The sequence below is a fragment of the Cricetulus griseus genome, chromosome 4 (genome assembly GCF_003668045.3).
Source record: "Cricetulus griseus strain 17A/GY chromosome 4, alternate assembly CriGri-PICRH-1.0, whole genome shotgun sequence".
Classification (NCBI taxonomy): domain Eukaryota; kingdom Metazoa; phylum Chordata; class Mammalia; order Rodentia; family Cricetidae; genus Cricetulus; species Cricetulus griseus.
The window spans coordinates 160,703,686-160,721,629 of NC_048597.1; the positions used below are offsets into that span (position 1 = coordinate 160,703,686).

At 45.7% G+C, this 17,944-nt stretch overlaps 1 protein-coding gene across 1 annotated transcript in view; it reads right to left on the reverse strand.

The window, feature by feature from the left end:
- Window positions 1–11,531: 11,531 nt before the first annotated feature.
- Window positions 11,532–17,944, reverse strand: part of Htr3b (5-hydroxytryptamine receptor 3B) — a 28,648-nt gene continuing 22,235 nt past the window's right edge. Inside the window, exons 7-9 of the mRNA XM_027412314.1 lie at window positions 12,892–13,102; window positions 12,564–12,746; window positions 11,532–11,767 (exon numbers count right to left, since the gene is read on the reverse strand). Of these exons, the coding sequence (XP_027268115.1) occupies window positions 11,532–11,767; window positions 12,564–12,746; window positions 12,892–13,102 (630 nt within the window). The remainder of the gene's footprint in view (window positions 11,768–12,563; window positions 12,747–12,891; window positions 13,103–17,944) is intronic.

Below are 17,944 nucleotides of genomic sequence, written 5' to 3' on the forward strand. Positions count from 1 at the left end.
TCTAGGTCCTAGTCCCTGGAACCTATTACCGTCATCTTCAGTGGTAAATATGGTTTGTGGGTGTGATTAAATGAAGGGTTTTGATATGAAATTTTATCCTGGATTATCCAGGTGTCATAGTTTAGAAATAAAATGTCCCTATCAACACACACATATAAAGGTGGTGCTGTTCTTTTTATATGACATGGTAGCTTTAGGAGGTGGGGCATAGGTGGAGGAGTAGGGGATGGGGAAGCTTGAGGTTTAGAGTTGAGCTCTGCTTTGGGCCCCCTCTCTCCTACCTGGTCCATGGATATTCTAGTAAACAGTCTCACACTGCTGGAAACAGAGCTTCACACCACTCTCACCCAGCCATCCTTGTCCCATCATATTGGACTGTTTCCATCTCAAATTGTCAGCCAAAATAAACATCTCCTCCCTGAATTGCTTCATTTATTTATTTATTTATTTATTTATTTATTTATTTATTTATTTTTACTCTGACAATTTAGTGTATGTGTTTAGTGTATTTTGATCATTTTCAACCCCAATACCTTCTTCCCAAGGACTCAGCCTCCACTTTTTTCTTTGTTGTTGTTTGGGGTTTTATTTTTTGCAACACACTGAGCTTAATTAGGGTTGCTTCCATGAGTATAGGTTTGGAGCTATTTACTGGAGCATGGCTCTCCTGGGGCTACCACAAGTCCAAAAGCATGGGCAACTTCACAGTGGCTACACCACTGAAGAAAATCACTCCTCCTCCTCTTTCCCTAGTAACCTTTAACTGTCATTAGGCCCTTGGTTAGAGGTGGGGCCTTAGTAAGCCTACCTCCATCCCTGATGGAAGGTTGGCAGACCTCATCTTGTGCCGACAAATTCAGCTGCTTTGAGTTGATGAGCACAATGGCCATGTGTCATATCAAGTCCAGAACACAGCACTTCATGGCACTCCATCCTCTGGCTTTCACATTCTTTCTAAACTGTCTTCCTTCCATGATGTTCCATGAACCTTGGAAGATGTGACATAGATGTCCTGTTTACAGGTTAAATTGCTTTCCTGTCGGATATTTGGTTACATTGATCAGAAGGTAGATAATACCTGGGGTCATTCCTAAATGTAATCACAACTTTCTTCATATGAAGAAGATTTGAGAACAGAAAGGAGAAGATGACAGAAGCAGAAGCTATAGTGTTGAGCCTCAAAGAGTTCACTATGGAGGAGCCACCAGCAAGGAGAGGCATATTGCCTCTAGAAGCTGGAAAACAACACTCTTTGCAAAAGGAATCCATTTCTGCCAACACCTTGACTTTGAAGGATGAACCCCAGAGACATAAAAGAATGAACATGTGCTCTTTTAGGCCACTAACTCTATGGCAATTTGTCATAGTAGCAACAGGGAACTAATATATCCCATTCTATAGACAGCTCCACCCCATAACCACCAGCACAAATGCCAGTTGTATGTGTTTAAGTTGTGGGGGGGTTTGTTGCTGTTTATTTGGAGTTCCTCTGTCCTGCTTTTGTTGTGGTTTGTTTGTATTTGTTTTTATTTATTGAGACAGGGTCTCACCATGTAGCCCAGACTGCCCTTGAACTTGCAATCCCAGAGTTTGGGATTACAGGCATGTGCTTTTGTACGCAACTCCCAATTCTCCTTTCTTCTTCACCCCTCCCTGCATTTTTTAAAAGACAGAGTCACCTGTAGATGGTCTGAAACTTACTATGTCTGTCAAGGATGACTCCAAACCTCAAATCTTTCTGCTTTTACTTCTCAGATGATACACACTTAGCTTATGGGATGATGGGGGTCAAACTTAGGACTCTATGGATGTTAAGCATGTACTCCACCATCTAAGTTATATCCACAACCCCCAATCATGTTTTTATACATCGACAGACATACACCCTCAGAGACCAACGTTAGGACCTGACCATAGTACAGTGGCCAGGTAATTGTTAGTCTGGGTAGACTTGTTCTCTGCCTCCAATGCATGGCATGTAGCAAGTGTCCTGCAGGTAGAAGTATCAGTAACCAACATCACCATTGTCATACTCTCCCAGTCACATCTACAGAATGAGAGCTCTTCTGGCCTTTCTATTTTGTGTTAGCAACACCTACCCAAAATAGGAGATCAAGAGACCTCTAGGCCTATAAACCCACAGTGGTCAGTTTAGTTTCTGCCCAGTGCCTGGAGAAGCCCAGGATGGCAAGAATTACATCAGGGTAGCAGAAAAGCAAGCAGGCAGGGAAGTATCCAGAAAGATTGGCAGGCTACAGGGAGGCCTAAGGCCTAGAATGATACCATCTCCTGGAGCCCTGGAAGAGATGCCCCCATATAACCTAATGGGTATTTGAAATACTGCCTGCAAGGAAGGATGGGAAATGGAAAAAGCTTTCAGTCTCTGGGGAACCATGGCAGAGACACAGTGGTGGGGAGAATGGGCTACTTGGCATCAGGGACCTGATGGGTGGCAGGGACAGAAGAGTTGGCAGTAGTTGTCAGTAGTAGTAGATGTTTGGGATTCTCAAAACCTTCCCATTCCACAGAATGACCTTCGGTTAGCTGTGTCTGTATCAGATGGAACAGATAAGGGTGGATGGTACCACATGCTCCCACTAGTTCCAGGCTTGCTTCCACCCAACATTCTGCTGCTTCCAGCTCTGAGAAGATGGGAGGGATGTGGTGAACAAGAGGATTGCACCTGTAGAGGCAAGGATTGTGCCTCAGAGGGCAGGGGGCTCCAGGGTTTTTCCCTGAGCAAGGCAAGGAATGGGCTCTGATGCAGTGTTTGATGTGTTATGGTGCAGCCTTATTTCTTGGGGACAGTGGGTGTTTTCTGTCAGGGAAGCAGCCAGAGGAAGGGGCCTGATGCATGCTCATTCACGGTTTCCTTGGACGGCACACAGAGCCATCTCCGCCATCTGCCCACAGCCTATAATTCAGAGGCCCAGCTGCACTGGGTGCTTGACTGCTCTGATTGTGTAGAGGGGAGATTACTGAGTGGGGTGCAGTGATTGGCAGGTGCATGAGGGTCCAGCTGCCCTGGTAGCAGAGTGGACTCCAAGTGGCACTGTTTGGTCTCTGAATGCCTACCTCCCAATTGTTCAGGCCTCCCAGAACCTCACAGTCACCTTCAATCCTATTGTTCGTTAGAACCCCTGCTTCCCCAAGGGTAGCCTGTGAACAAATGTGCAAACACATCCCATTGGGATCTGCTTAAACTCAGATTTAGGATCAGCAGGTCTGGGAAGGTGGAACACCTATACTTGTAATAGGTTCCCAGACAGTGCTGATGCTGATGCTAGTCTCTTCTCTTCTCTTCTCTTCTCTTCTCTTCTCTTCTCTTCTCTTCTCTTCCCTTCCCTCCCCCCTCTCTCTCCCTCTCTTTTTCCCTCCCACTCCCTCTCCCTCCTTCCCTCGCTCCCCCCTCTGTGTGTGTGTTGTTTTTTTTTTTTTTTTTGTGTGTGTGTGTGTGTGTGCGCGCGCGCCTCCCCCTAGGCTCTTAAGACAGCCTGATGCTGAGGTGTTGAAGAAGATTCTCGATTATGTAAGGCACCGGTTTGACATTCAGTAAATCTTGACACCTCAGCAAAAGAGCTTTCTAAATTAACAAATGATACAGCAAACAAACGACAACAAGCCCCGAGCTTCTAAGATAATTTTATAGCTCGTCCAGAATCATGAGTGTCTGGTTGGAAATCAAGACACATATTCTATCACTAATCACTTCCTCCAGTCACTCATAAAGTCTCACATGAGCCGCTTAAGAGGTGTCTCGGTGGGTAAAGAGCTCGTGTGCAAGCATGAGGACCTGAGTTTGATCCACAGCACCCATGTAAGAAGCTGGGAGTGGTGGTGCACAGGTGTAGTCCCAGCCCCTGGGACAGGACAGGGAGTTCTGTGGGGATAGGGCATGAGGATACAAGAGGCTTGCTGGCTGGCCAGTCTAGCTGAAACAGCAAGTCCAGGTTCCATGAGAGTTTTTACCAAAAAAAAAAAAAAAATGAAGAGGATGAAGAGGGATAGAAGATACCAGTTGTTGACCTCTGGCCTCTCATGAGTGAGGCACCTACATGCATGTACACACACACACACACAGAGAGAGAGAGAGAGAGAGAGAGAGAGAGAAACACACATACACACACATATGTAAAGATCAAGGATAAAAGTGGCAGAGCCATGGAGTACCTGAGTGTGGTAAGCTGTCTGAGGTTGTGGGTCTAGATCCAGTGCTCAGATTTGAGTCTGAATTGCAGTAGCCTGCATCTGGAGTATTCCCTAGGGTTCCAAGTGTTCATGGCTTTGGCCCAAGAATCATGCTACTGGGATTGGGTGGAAACTTGAACAGATAGGTCTTCAGAGGACCTCAGTTCAATTCCCAGCACCTACATGAGGACTTAAAGCTGTCAGTAATCCCAATTCCAGGGGATCTGACACCCTTGATAGCCTCTGTGATCACCTGGGTGTATTTATTTATATATCTAGGCAGCCTGTGCCAAACCAGCAGGTTTTCATCAGATGAAGTCTGACAACTTTAAGGAGTACACCGCAATGAAACCCAAACATGTGATTCTGAACCCCCAAACCTGTGCTCTTCTCCATTACCACTCCTGTCAGATGGCCAGCTCCTTGAATACCTTGGATACTGTGAGCATCTTACTGGGGTGCTCTGTTGGCACAGAGAGCAGATGCTCAGGTCACAGCTGAGCTGAGGGGTGAGTTGTTTATGAATGACCCTGTCTTGAGGGGTACTGCCCTCCTCGAGCCACCCTTCTTCTCAAGCTTGACTCAACTGTCCCCTCAGTTGAAGCTGACCATTGTAGCATGTGCCATTGAAATGCCCAGAAACGCAGAAGAAAAAAACCTTTAAATTTCATGAGGTCCCATCCACAGACCCAGAGAAGCTAAGTAACAAGGAGAGCCCCAGGGGGATGCTTGGATTTCCCAAGGAAGAGGAAATACAGGAGATCTCCTAGTTGGACTAGGGGTGGGTAGGCATGGGAACTTGAGGGGTGGGGTTGAGGGTGGGCAGAGGAGGACAGTGACGAGATTGACTGGAAAGGGGGCATTACAAAGTCAGATAGAAGCCTGATACAAGGGAAACTTCCATGAGTCCACAAGGATGGCCCCAGCTAAGACTCCTGGCAGCAGTGGATGCAAAGCCTGAACTGGTCATCCCCTGTGATAGGATTGGTCACTACCCTGGTTGTCATCAGAGAGCCTTCATCCAGGGACTGATGGAGGCAGATTCAGAGACCCACAGCCAAACAGTGTGCCATACTCAGGGATCCTGCTGAGGAGAGGGAGAGGGATTGTGGGAACACAGGGGTCAGGGACATTGCAGGAAAACCCACAGAAGCCACCAGGCTGGTTCATGGCAACTCACCGAGTCTGAACCAACAACCAGGGAGCCTGCATGGGACTGACCTACACCCTCTGCACACATGTGACAGTTGTGTACCATGGTCTATATGTAGGAATCCCAACAATGGGAGCAGGGGCTGTCCCTGGTGCTTTGGCTGGCTCTTGTGAACTTATTCCTCATGCTGGATTGCATTACCCAGCCTGAATATAGGGGGAGGTGCTTGGACTTATGGCAGATTGATATGCCATGTTTTGCTGATGCCCATGGGAGGCCTGCCCCTTTCTGAGAGATTGTGGAGGAGGGGTAGATTGGGGGAGTGAAGGAGGAAGGGAGTTGGAGGAGAGGATGTGGTTGGGATGTAAAATGAATAAATTAATTAGGAAAACTGTAAGAACAAAAAAAAGCAGACAAAAGAGATTTCATACTTCTGCTTCTGGGCTTCTCAGAGGAGGCTGTACAGACCATTGTTTTATGTTCTGTATGCTGGTACTTTGATATGTAGGATCCCTCTGATGCTGGAAAGACTGCCCCTCGTCATAAGCCACTCTCTAGATGTGGTGAGTGGCTAAGCCTGCAAACATATTGTCCAAGTCAAACCAACTGATCCAAAGCCCACACCCTGCCCCTGCAACCTTCTTATGAGTTCTTATGCTTCAGACTGCTGACACCAGCTCTACTCACCCCAAAGTCGAGCATCTGTCCACTAATCATAGCAGTCCTGCCACAGAGCCATGGAAACCATTCCAAGCCAGTGCCACCTATGTCCTCCAACTCCTTTATTCCTTTATACAGAAAACATGGTTAGAGATCTTGCTCCTTCCTTTGCCTCTGGTCCCTGGGATGAAACTGCACATTTTCTGGTATACACACTACTCTCTCTCCACTATGATGGGGTATGGCTCCCACCCACAGAGACCATGCACAATAAAGTATCTTTCCTGGTTGTCAGTTCCTGATCTGTATATCACATTGTAGCTTAGATTTTTGACTGTAGTATTGATTTAACAAATACTTACTTATCTATTTTATATGTATGCGTGTGTGCCTGGATAGATGTATGCACATCACATGCATATGGGAGACTGCAGAGGCCTGAAGAGGGTGTCAGATCTCCTAGCACTGGAGTTATAAGTCGCTATGAGTGCCATGTTTACCTGCATGGCTGTCCTCTGCAAGAGCAGTAAATACTCTTAACAATTGAACTCTCTCTCTCTCTCTCTCTAACCCTCTGTGGCACTTATTTTTAAGATAGAATGTCCTGTTTCTGCCTTCTCCTGAGTGCTGGGATTACATATGTGCATTACCATGTCCAATGTAATATACTATATTTTGAAGCGGAGATACTGGGCTGGCTAGGTAGCACAAGGGCTAAAGGAGCCTGTTGCCACGTCTGGCAACCCGAGTTTAACTCTTGTGACAAGTACATACACACACAAATAAAATATGTTTAAACCCAAGACGTCCCCTCCCATTTCATGAAGTCTATGTTTTTTTCAGTACACCGTTGAGGAAAATGAATGTTGAAAAGAACCACACTGGCCCTGGCATTGTGTGTACCTGGCACACTGCCCAGCCCCTCGTGGGATGCAGCCTCTCTAGACTGAAAGTTTGGTGTGAGCTTGCTCTGTGGCAGTTGTGCTCCATGATGGGTTAACTTTAAAGGAGCATGAGGGAATTTATCCAGGTAGAAAGGCCCAGATGTGTTTGGGTGTACAACATCCAGGAAAGTAACTTTGGGAAGGAAGAACTCAACAGGGAGGGTCCTGTGGATGGTGTGGTGACACTGGTGGGGAGTGTTAGTGTTCAGGCATCTGTGCTGGCCTGTCCTGGGCTTCTGACAGGATACGCCCTCAGCGGCAGCCACTAAGAGCACCACTATGAATATGCACTATGCTCCCTTTTAAAAGGACCCTGTCCTCCTCCTATCCTCATCTCTCCGTTTCTTTCTCTCCCTCTCTCTGTCTGTTCCCCCTCTCTCTCCTCCTCTTTCCTTTCTCCTCTCTCCTGTTGCTCCTATCTCTGGAGGCCAGTCTCCCCACTTCCCTTTCCCCCTTTTATGATCCCTTCCCCAAATGAAAAAAACAAGCAAACAACAACAACCAAAAAGACCTCTGCTTGAACCCTGTCGCATGGCGTCTTTCTCTTGAGTGCTGCTTTTCTTAAATTACAACAGGGAGGAGGAAGGAGCAAAGAGGAAACTTAGACAAACTTCAGCTAGTGTACGGTCTACCAAATTCTATCTTGCAGCTCAAAAGGCTGAGTGAGGGGCTGGGGCTGCGGTAAGACACACCTCCGAAGAAGAAGGCTTCTACTGGCCCTGGAGCTGAGAAGCCAAGACTGGCCAAGTGAACAGGGAAAGAAAACCCACCAGCAGCACCTGCTTTTCCTGGCTCTCAGCCTAGAGCTCTGGGAAGAGGATGAACAGGTGACTGGGGGGACCAGGAACAGAGTGGATCCAAGGCTGGCTGTCCACACACAGCCCGGTCCCCAGTGACACTCAGGATAGCCAATAACCCCATGTGGCTCAGGTGAGCCCTAGGTCTTTGAAACTCCATGCTAGACTGCAGGAGAGGTAAGAAAGCAAGTAAAGGGGGGAAAGTGGCTCCCTCCACCCTCAATGCTGAGCCCATTGCTCACCACCCAGCAGTGTCTTCCTGCCCCTGCAGAAAGCTGCTCTGCGATTCCCACTTTATGGCCTCTGCCAAATGAAGCACAAATTTAACTACATCACTTCCCCAACAGGACAGGGGAGAGGATGGGGGTGTCATGCTGGGCTCCTTCAGCCCCCTAATCTAATCACTGGTGTGGGTCATTTCAATTACGGACAGCAGAGAGCAGTGGGGGATGTGGCTGCTCATAAAAGCCTCATGCTGGGGCTCAGCTAATTATGAAGTTTTCACTGTCTCTGCAGGTAAATAACTCAGAACTGAGCAGTGGCAACATCCAAGGAGTCAGAACTTGGGGACTGAACAGGACAGAGACAAGACAGGAACAGACATAGGCATAGACAAGGTGACAAGGAGAATGAGGTGGGGCTCCTCGACAGAGGGTGGGAATTCAGGGGGTAGAAAGAGGCCTGTCCTTCCCAGAGTAAACATATATAAGAACTTGAGTCTGTCCACCATCTAAGGACTCTTTCTTGAAGCCACACTCCTTTTGTGGCTACTCTGTGTCCCTGGTATTCACCCTCTTACTTTGGGAGTGAAGCCACAGGAGACTTGCTATGTATGGAGATTTCAATGCTAGAATATCTGTAAAAGGTGACAAGGGTATCCTAGGATGCAAAGAACACTCTCTGTCACCCCACTATTTTCAACACAAAAAGGCTGGGTGTGTAGTTCAGTTGGTGGAGTGTTTGTCTAGAATGCCCAGGGCCCTGGGTTTATTCCACAGTACTATATAAAACCAGGTATGGTAATGCATGCCTATAATCCTAGTATTGAGGAGGTAAAGGCAGGAGGATCAGAAGGTCAATGTCATCTTCAGATGAATATCGAGTTAGAGTTGAGCCTGGGCTGCATGAGTCTCCATCTTTAAAAAATTCAAGACAACAAAGCAAAATAAAACAAAAACAATCAAATGAACAAACAAACAAGGCTACAGAGCTCAGGAAGGTCACCACAGCATCCCTATGAAAGTTATCTTGAGATATTTGGATGAAAAAGAGGCTTCTTGGCTACCCTGGGACCTGTGCTTTTCTCCATATTTTAGACATCACCCTGGAACTGTGATTTCCTAGGTTATGGGGAACAAAAGATGGCAAGAGCAGTCGCAGCTGGGAGAATCCATTTCTTTTTCTGTTCCTCAGTTTCCTTCCTCTCTGAAACAAAACTCATGAAAAGGATGAGCACATGGAAGGGTTAAGCTAAAACCGTTCTGTAAATCAGGGCTGCTGGCCACCATGTTCCTTCCAGGGCAAATCACACCCTCCCATGAGATAGGTAGAGCCATGTGCTCATAACACTAATGCTTTGGGCTGCAGATCTGGCCCTGGGACTGCCAGCTGATATCAAGGGCTATGGGACTCTAGACAGAGGGGGAGTCTAGTTAGTGCTAGGGTTCCACCGAGGAAGGACTGCTTCTTAAAGAATGTTATAAAGTGCCTGGGTAACTGGGATCACAGTTAAAGTGAGCTAGGCAGGATGTCTCTTTCAGGGCCCTTCTCTATTAAAGGGGACAATTGATGGCATCAGCCCTTGAATGTTAGATCCTATAATAAGGGCACTCCTTGGGAGAGGCAGAGTCCATACTTAAATCCTGATAGAAATTGCTGGAAATCAGATCCCACACCAAAGGCTCTAGACCGGAACTTCTCTCTGTTGATATAGGCAGGCCCCTGTTTATTTTGTCATCTGTTATTGACTTTTTAAAATGTCATTAAGTTGCTTCATTTTGCTCTCAGAACTCTGTGACATGGAGATAGTAAATATTTATAGCATTAATTTCAAGTAAGTCAAATTGTAGTCTGAGAAATGAAGTTCAGGCTCCCCTGGGTAAGCAATGATGGAACCAGGACGGGAATCAGACCTCCTGGCTCTGACTCTGGCACTTTCTCCAGCACACAGTTAGGGAGAAGGAGGCTCCACAAACATTCTTACCTTCCCCTCTGTTGACAGGGGGAGGAAGTAGAGAAGGCCAGAATCAATGTAGATGCTCACACAGAGCACCATTGAGGCAGAGGAAGACAGGGGTAGAAAGTAGGAAGTGAAGAAGGAAACAGGTGGAGTTTGCATGGACACTTCCTGTTCACAAACTTTTTGCGTTTCCCATTTCATTAACGGCAGCAGTGGAATTTCATGGGCAATTGGCGTTGAGCACTAACTGGGAGGTAATGAAAGAGGGAGGGTGTAGGTAAAGGCTGTTGGAATTGAAATTCTTTTTCTTCAGGGTGGGGATGGGAGGGCAGATTTTTTTAAAGGCAATTTTAATCCTGGAATAGGTTCCTAGAAAATAGCTTTGGACTTTCATGGCCTGTGCTGGCAGCATCTGGATGGATGGCCGTCTCTAAGCCTTGCTCTGCCCACCACCCTCCTGAAGACTACCCTCAGGGAGGGGTAGAGATGTGGATGCCTGGGGACTGTATATCTGACCTTGGGTAGATTTTGTCCCTCTGACTTGGGAAAGCACATCAGATATGAGTCCATCAAGCAGTGAGCTAGAATGAAATGCTTTGCATTTGTTACTGCAGAATCCCTACATGATGAACTCTATGGACCTGGGAGGGATAGGTATGTGGAAAGCAGAAGGAGCAAACAGAAAGCCAGAAGTCTGCACACACACCAAAGACTCAGGCCAGAGTTCGTCTATGTTGATAGTAGTCATGTCTCTGATTTATTTTTGTCATCTATTATTTGCTTTTCAAAATGCTGCTATTTTGCTCTCATAATTCTAAGATATGGAGAGAGTAAATATTAACAGTCCCTACTTTAAATAAGGCAGACTGAAGTCTGAGAAGTGAAGTTTAAGGTCTCCTGGGTAAATAATAATAGAACCAGGCTCAGCGTCAGGTCTGGAAGCATGTGGTCTATTGGGTAATCTCTGTCTGTCTATCCCTCTTCCTCTCCACATATAAACATGCATTAAAGAGGCTACCATTTAAAGGGAGAAGGATGTAAGGTAATATGAGACCAAAGACAAAATTGAGGAGACAGAGCTCTGGATTGATGATCCTGGAGGAATTAAGTTGTTTTGAGCAGGGCTCAAGGACAAGTTGACATATAGATTGTTAAATCAAATGGAACTGGGCATGGTGGCACAGTACATACAACCTCAGCACTTGGAAGGTAGAGTCAGGAGTATCAAGGGTTCAAGGTCATCCTTGGTTGCCTAGTATTCAAGCTTAGCCTAGACTACAAGAGACCCTACTTCAAAAATCTAAAACCAAACTTTTTTGCTTAAGCCTAAGTATATATGGTTGCTGATGATGGCTCAGGGAAAGTGAAAGCTTGCTCATTACTGTATACTCTATTCTATTTAAATATCTTTATTGTGAACATATATGTTTACTGATTCAGTCAATAACCAATAAGATGCCTGTCTGTGTCGTCACTGAAAAGTGACAATGGAGTCTGGGAGACATTTTTTAAACCTACCCATTCTTTCCCCTTCAATCCCTCTCCAAACACTATTCAGCTTTCCCTAAGTGTTGTGACCCTATATCAAGTAAGACCAGCAGTCTCCATGGTCATACTCTGCTCCATAGTGCCCAGAGAGTACACAAGGTGACAGTATAGAGCACCAGCACAGCAAGGTAGATTCGGAAAAGCAGCTGATCAAAGTGGTACAGGATGGCCAGCCACTCCATCTCCTTCTGGTAAACCTGATCCCGAGTTCGGAGAGAGTTGTTGATGGATTGGAGCTGGAGCCAGGCTTCCTTCAGGGTATCTGGCTGAATCTGGTGCGCCTGGCAGACTGGGGACCCTGTGTGATGGAGAAAAACACTCTAGATGAACTGGGAGCACTTGTTCTTATTCTTCAAGGAAAGATTGTTGCTGGGGTTGGGGAGTCTCACCCTATCTGCTCAGGAGAGGCACAGCTATGCTGAGGGAAGGCCCAGAGAACAAGACAGATCTGTACATGTCAAGGGTGAGTGTGTGTAGGATAGATCTATCTAGAAGATTTCCTGAGGTAGGATGGTTCTCAAACTTTGTTATACAAAGCAATCAGAATCGAACTATTCATATTCCTTCCCACCTTTGTGTGTAGTATGTGTATGTAGTGTGATATGTGTGTTGTGTATAGTATGATGTGATGTGATATGTGTGTGTGTGTGTGTGTGTGTGTGTGTATGTGTGGTGATGTGTGTGTATAGAATAATGTGGTATGTGTGTATATGTGTGTGTAGTGTGATACGTATATGTATAGTGTGATGTATTGTGTGTGAGCTGTGATATGTGTGTACATAGAGTGTGACATGTGGTATGTGTGTGCACGTGTGTATATGTGGTGTGATATGTGTATAGTGAGATGTATGGGGTGTATGTGTGTGGGTGTGGGTGTGTGCTAGAATTCTACAGTTTTTGAGTTTGTAGCTCAGTCACTACAGTAGAAATGAAGTGAACTAGAGGTGACTAAAGACTTCACTTTCAAGCTAAAATGACCTCTGGCAGGTGTTTCCCATTATTCATACAGTCCAGGGTTGGCCTGATGCTTCCCCAGTGGACCCAGGTGCTCAGCATGACAAAGCAAACAAGGTGGGGATCACAAGGCTTCTTACCTGTTGTTTCAGCACTGGGAGCCCTGGGGTACAATCTAGACTCATCAGCATCAGAGTCTCCTCCAAGGCAAAGAAGAGGCCTGTCTTGCCCACTGTGCCACTCCTCGTGGAGGAATTTGATCAACAAGATGGACTTGGATAAGCTGAGAACCAAGAGGGCCATGCAGACAGTAAAGAAGACCCCTGAGGAAGGACCAGAGCAGAGAAAGGGTATTTAGCTATCTAGTCTATCTAGACTATTAGCTATAATAGTCTATCTGATGGTGCAACACCAGTTCTTGGCCAGGAGTGGTCTAGGAGGGCATCCAATGACACCAGGGCTACTTACCAATCAGAGACATGCACCCTGCACTCCTTGGCACCTCGTCAGACATGTTGACCCTGAAGACTGTGTAGCCCACCAGCACATTGGTCTTGAATACAATTCTTGCACGGCAGTTGGGGGGCAGGTAGAAGCTCCCCAGGTCCACAAGCATCAGGAAGATGCTAGGAATCAAGAGGCTCACAACATAGGCCAGTGGGCATCTACGAATCACCACCTGGCAGAAGACAAGGGAGCTGTTCAGTCCAAGCAAACTGTCTGACACTTGACCGAGTCCATAGTCCTTAAGTCCCAGACCTTGTGTGTAATCAAAAATAGATATGTAGTTTATGGTAGGAATGTATTTGAGGCAGCTGAGTGTGCTGGTAAATGCTTATAATCTCAGAATGTGGTGAGCTGAAGCAGGAGGATTGCTATGAGTTGGAAGCCAGTCTGGACTATATAACAAGACCCTGTCTCAAACAACACACATACACACCATTATCAGGTCTCTGTGAAAACTTTCCATCTTTTTGAAACACAAAATAGCCTCGTGTGTGTGTGTGTGTGTGTGTGTGTGTGTGTGTGTGTGTGTGTGTGTGTGTGTGTGTTTATATAAATGCAGAAACCACAGTAAGATGCCATGTGTCTTCCTTTGTCATTCTTTGCCTCATTGCCTGAAACAGGGTATCTCACTAAACCAGAAGCTCAGGACTTTGGCTAGGCTGGCTTGCTCATGAGTTCTCTGGATCTGTCTGTTTCTGTACCAATGATGGACTTATAACCTGGGGGTGTAGCTCCATTGATAGAGTGCCTACTAACATGTACAAAGCCATGGATTCTATCCCCAAAACCGCATAAACTGGGTATGTGGGTACACACCTGTAATCCCAGCATTGGGGAGGTAGAGGCAAGATCAAGGCCATCTCTCTTGTGGTGGACATTAGTAAAGCCTAATGAGGCAAACCAGCATCCTGGTCCCTTTGCTGTTGGATTTGCCCCAGCACACTGCATAATAGCTCCCATTTCTTGGATTTGCCAGACAATGCAACACTTGACTACTTTCTATGTGTTAGATCATGTGCTAGACGTTTCTACATTCATCATATTTTTATTTTATTCTCATCATCAACTTGTTGGATAGATAACATCCTCCATCTCATAGATTTTCAAAACACTTCACCTGTAAGTAAGTTGAGTCAGTGGCCGAGCTGTGATGTTACCCTACATCTTCTGATCCATGGTGCTTTTCAGCTACAGCCTAGCTACAAATCTGGATCTGCCCAGATGTGGGAGAGAAGACAGGAGACATTCTCTGTCTCTCTCTGTCTCTCTCTGTTTCTCTCTGTCTCTCTCTCTCTCTCTCTCTCTCTCTCTCTCTCTCTCTCTCTCTCATCTCCATCTCCTGCTCTGGGAGAAAAGTACAAAGAAATGAACACAAAGAAGAGGTATAGAGACCAGTGATGGAGTGTGGCGGGGCAGCTTGGCTGGGGAAGTTCACACACCTTGCTGATGAGAGCTGAGGCTCCCTAGTCATCAGATCTGGGAACATGTCCCAACTCAGTGGAGCTTGGCAGGCCAGAGCTGTTTGGTGGATTGTAGTCTGGCTGTTGTCTTCCACATTAAACATAATTGGCTGCAAATATCTACACCAGTGCAACACACATTGCTTTGCAATAATTTGGTTAAAACACATTTCTACCAAAGTGCAGTCAACAAGAAAAAAACAACACAGTGAACTACCATCAACCTGCAGCTCTGTTGGGCTCTGACGGAGATAGTCTTGGGAGGGTAGTGGTGGGAGGAAGAGTGGCCTTCCTCCCACCACCCTGGGAGTTTATGTTGTGATCCAGCTTGGGATGCTGGTGATCTGGTCTCTTAGAGTGGGAGGTGAAGGGATCATACCTGATCAGGTGGGAGGAAGAAATGGGATTACCCCTGGAGACTTCATGGCAGAGACTGCATGAGATGGGGGACGGGGGGGAGGGGGGGAGTCTATGAGTATCACCGGAAAGAAAAGCACAAGGCATGTTGGTTAAGGGGGAGGGGCCTAGATCTGTAGTCAAAGAATAGAGCCTATGTTGTAAATCTATGTGATCCTGAATGGGGCAGCCAACCCCTCAATTCCTTCTTCCTTTTTTTGTATATGTGTATGTATGTATGTACATATGTATGTGTACAAGGGGTGTGTTGTATACATATGAATGTGTGTATGTGGAGATCAGAGACTAGCTTTAGGTGTCATTCCAGAGGAACCATTCTAATTTTAGATGGTGTCTGTTATCAGCTTGAAACTTACTAAGTACACTAAGCTGACTAGCTAGGGAGTCCCAGGGATCTGCCTATCTCTACCTCCCCAGTGCTGGGGTTACAAGCACATGACCACACACCAGCTTTTCCTGCCTTGGGGATTGAGCTCAGGTCCTTCCATTTGCAAGTCAAGCACTCTCTATCAACTGAGCTATCTTCTGAGCTCCTCTCCCTCTTTTTTTTTTTTTTTTTTTTTTTTTTTTGAGAAGCAGGGTGCTTTTGTCTTGCCAAATAGCCCAGGTACAATTGAGCTATTGTGCTTTGAAATAAGGTCCAGGTGTAATTAGCACAGGTAGAGATGATTCCTCTCCACCTAGATGCAGACATAAAACACAAATCTAGGCTGAAACCAAAGGTGAGTTGTGTGGTTCCTCAAAGACCACACACTCCAAGGAAGTGTAGATTTATCAGGCTAAAGGTTCCCAAGGATTGGAGGGTTAAGAGAGGTCTGAGAAGAATTATGAGGTTCGTAGGCTTTTGACTTGTGCATCTATACATGGTCCTGAACTAGGAAGGACCTTCACAGGGTCTCAGTAGACACAGGAAGCAGAAGGAAAAGACACAGGTAGCCTATTAGGGAATTAGCTTCTGCTGTAACATAAAACAAATAAACTTCCATATTTCCATCTATCTTACAAAACTGGAAGCTGACTATGCCTTCTGAAACTACCTCATGTATATTCTCTTGTAGTACCATAGTCTGGGGTTTCTTCTAGAATAAAGGACCCACCTTTTTCTATGCTTTAGAGTTAATGCCTTCTAAAAATTAAATTAATGTTCTCTACAAGCCTGGTACAGCCAAAAAAATGACACAAAATCAAAACAAACCTCTAACTTTATTTTTGCTTTCTGGAATTTTTATTATCTCAGACGATCCTTGGCTTTCTTTTCCTTTGTTCAACAAACACTGAGCATGAAGAGGTTAACATACTACTATAAATACTAGAGATATTGTGCCAAGAGTAGGGCAAGTCCCTGTCCTTGACTGGTCTTATGAGTTTGGGAACCAGACTCTGGTGACTGACGTTTGGTAAGTATATGGGGGAGAAAGAAAACTTGCTCCAGAATGAACCAAAACCAGAGTCCCTATCTCATTTGCATGATGACACTAAAGATTTCCTAAGCTTAGCACTATTTTATGCAGAGATTGAACCTAGGACTTCCTGCATGCTAGACAAATACCCTACAGAGTGAGCTATAGCTCCTTGGGTAGATTTTGATGTCTGTGATAGATACAAAGAGTCTTTATAATTCACCTCTGTACCCTATATGCCTGTCATTGTCCTTGTTAGCTTAAATAGTCAATTTGACACAGCCTAGAGCCATCCGAGAGGAAAGCCTTGACCAAGGAATTGTCTAGATCAGATTGGTCTGTAGGCATGTCTGTCAGAGATCATCTTGATTATTACTTGATGCAGGAGGACCCTGCCCATTGTGGGTGGCTCCATTCCTAGGCAGGTGGCCCTGATCTGTATAAGAAAACTAGCTAAGCATGAGCCTGGGAATGAACAAACCAGAGAGAAAACCAGCAAGCAGAATTCCTCTATGGTTTCTACCTTAGTTTGCTGCCCTGAGTTCCTAACCTGACTTCTTTCAATGATAGGTTGTAACCTGGAAGTATGACCCAAATGAACCCTTTCCTCCCCAAGAAGCTTCTGGTCACATTACTTTGCCCAGCAACAGAGATCAAGCTCCAACAATCATTGATGCTGAAAAGATGTTCACTGAACTACATCAGGGTCTTTTAACAATGTTACCTTTAGTTTCAATAGACTGGAGATGTGAGATTAGCCCAAATGGTGGTCATCCCATTAGGGTCAGTCTTCATATGGACATCCTCCCGTAGATCCCATGAGAACCCATGACTCCTGCTTCTGCTCAGAGGAATGCATCACCTGCTCAGTGTGACACTGTTCTCTGTAAGTCTACCCTACCCAGAGCCCATCATTCCTAATGGACTAGAGGAGCTGGTTCTTTAAATTCCACAGAAAAGGAAGAAAAGGCACTTTAGTTTCAGCCTGTGTTCGCCATTAGACACCCTTCAGGTGTTAGCAATATTATGCCACAATTTCATTATCCATTAAAGCCAGGTAATAATAAGTACACAAAGGTATTTGGAGCCTATTGATGTTAATGAAAGAGATCAATCTAATTCAGAATGTGTATGTGGAGAGCTCCTTGGAGATGGAATAGGCCCCAAGGTTAGCCTCTAATTGCCTCCTTGATGGTAGACCCTACCAGTACTCAATTTTGCATGACCGTCTTTATGACATACTTGGAATTTTGACGCCCAGACTCACGCACCATACAGAAGCCTGTTTTCCTCCCCTCCCACGTCCCTCCTCATACCCCTGGTTCAGAAGGAATGGGAAAGTTGTTGCCATTGAAATGAGAGCCTTGTACCAGAGTGAGGGCTTTGGGGATGTAGACTGTGGGTTGGGCTGGATTAACAGAAAGTTTGTGATTCTGGTTTTCCTTGAGCAAACCTAGGATGATTCTACAACTTAAGATTCCCCCTCCCTCCTTCCCTCCATCCCTCCTTCCCTCTCTCTCTCTCCCTCCTTCCTCCTCCTTGGAAGGCTAACCTGTCAAGTATGAGCTGCATTCACATTATTGATGAAGAGTTTTTGAAGGACACCAGAATGCCTTGAATCCTAAATTCGTAACATTCAACGGAAATCTCAATAAAATCAACCTAATCTATAAAAGACATGAGAATCATGATAGAAAAAGAGAGAGCATGGCATCTCTCTTTCCCAAATCCCCTTTT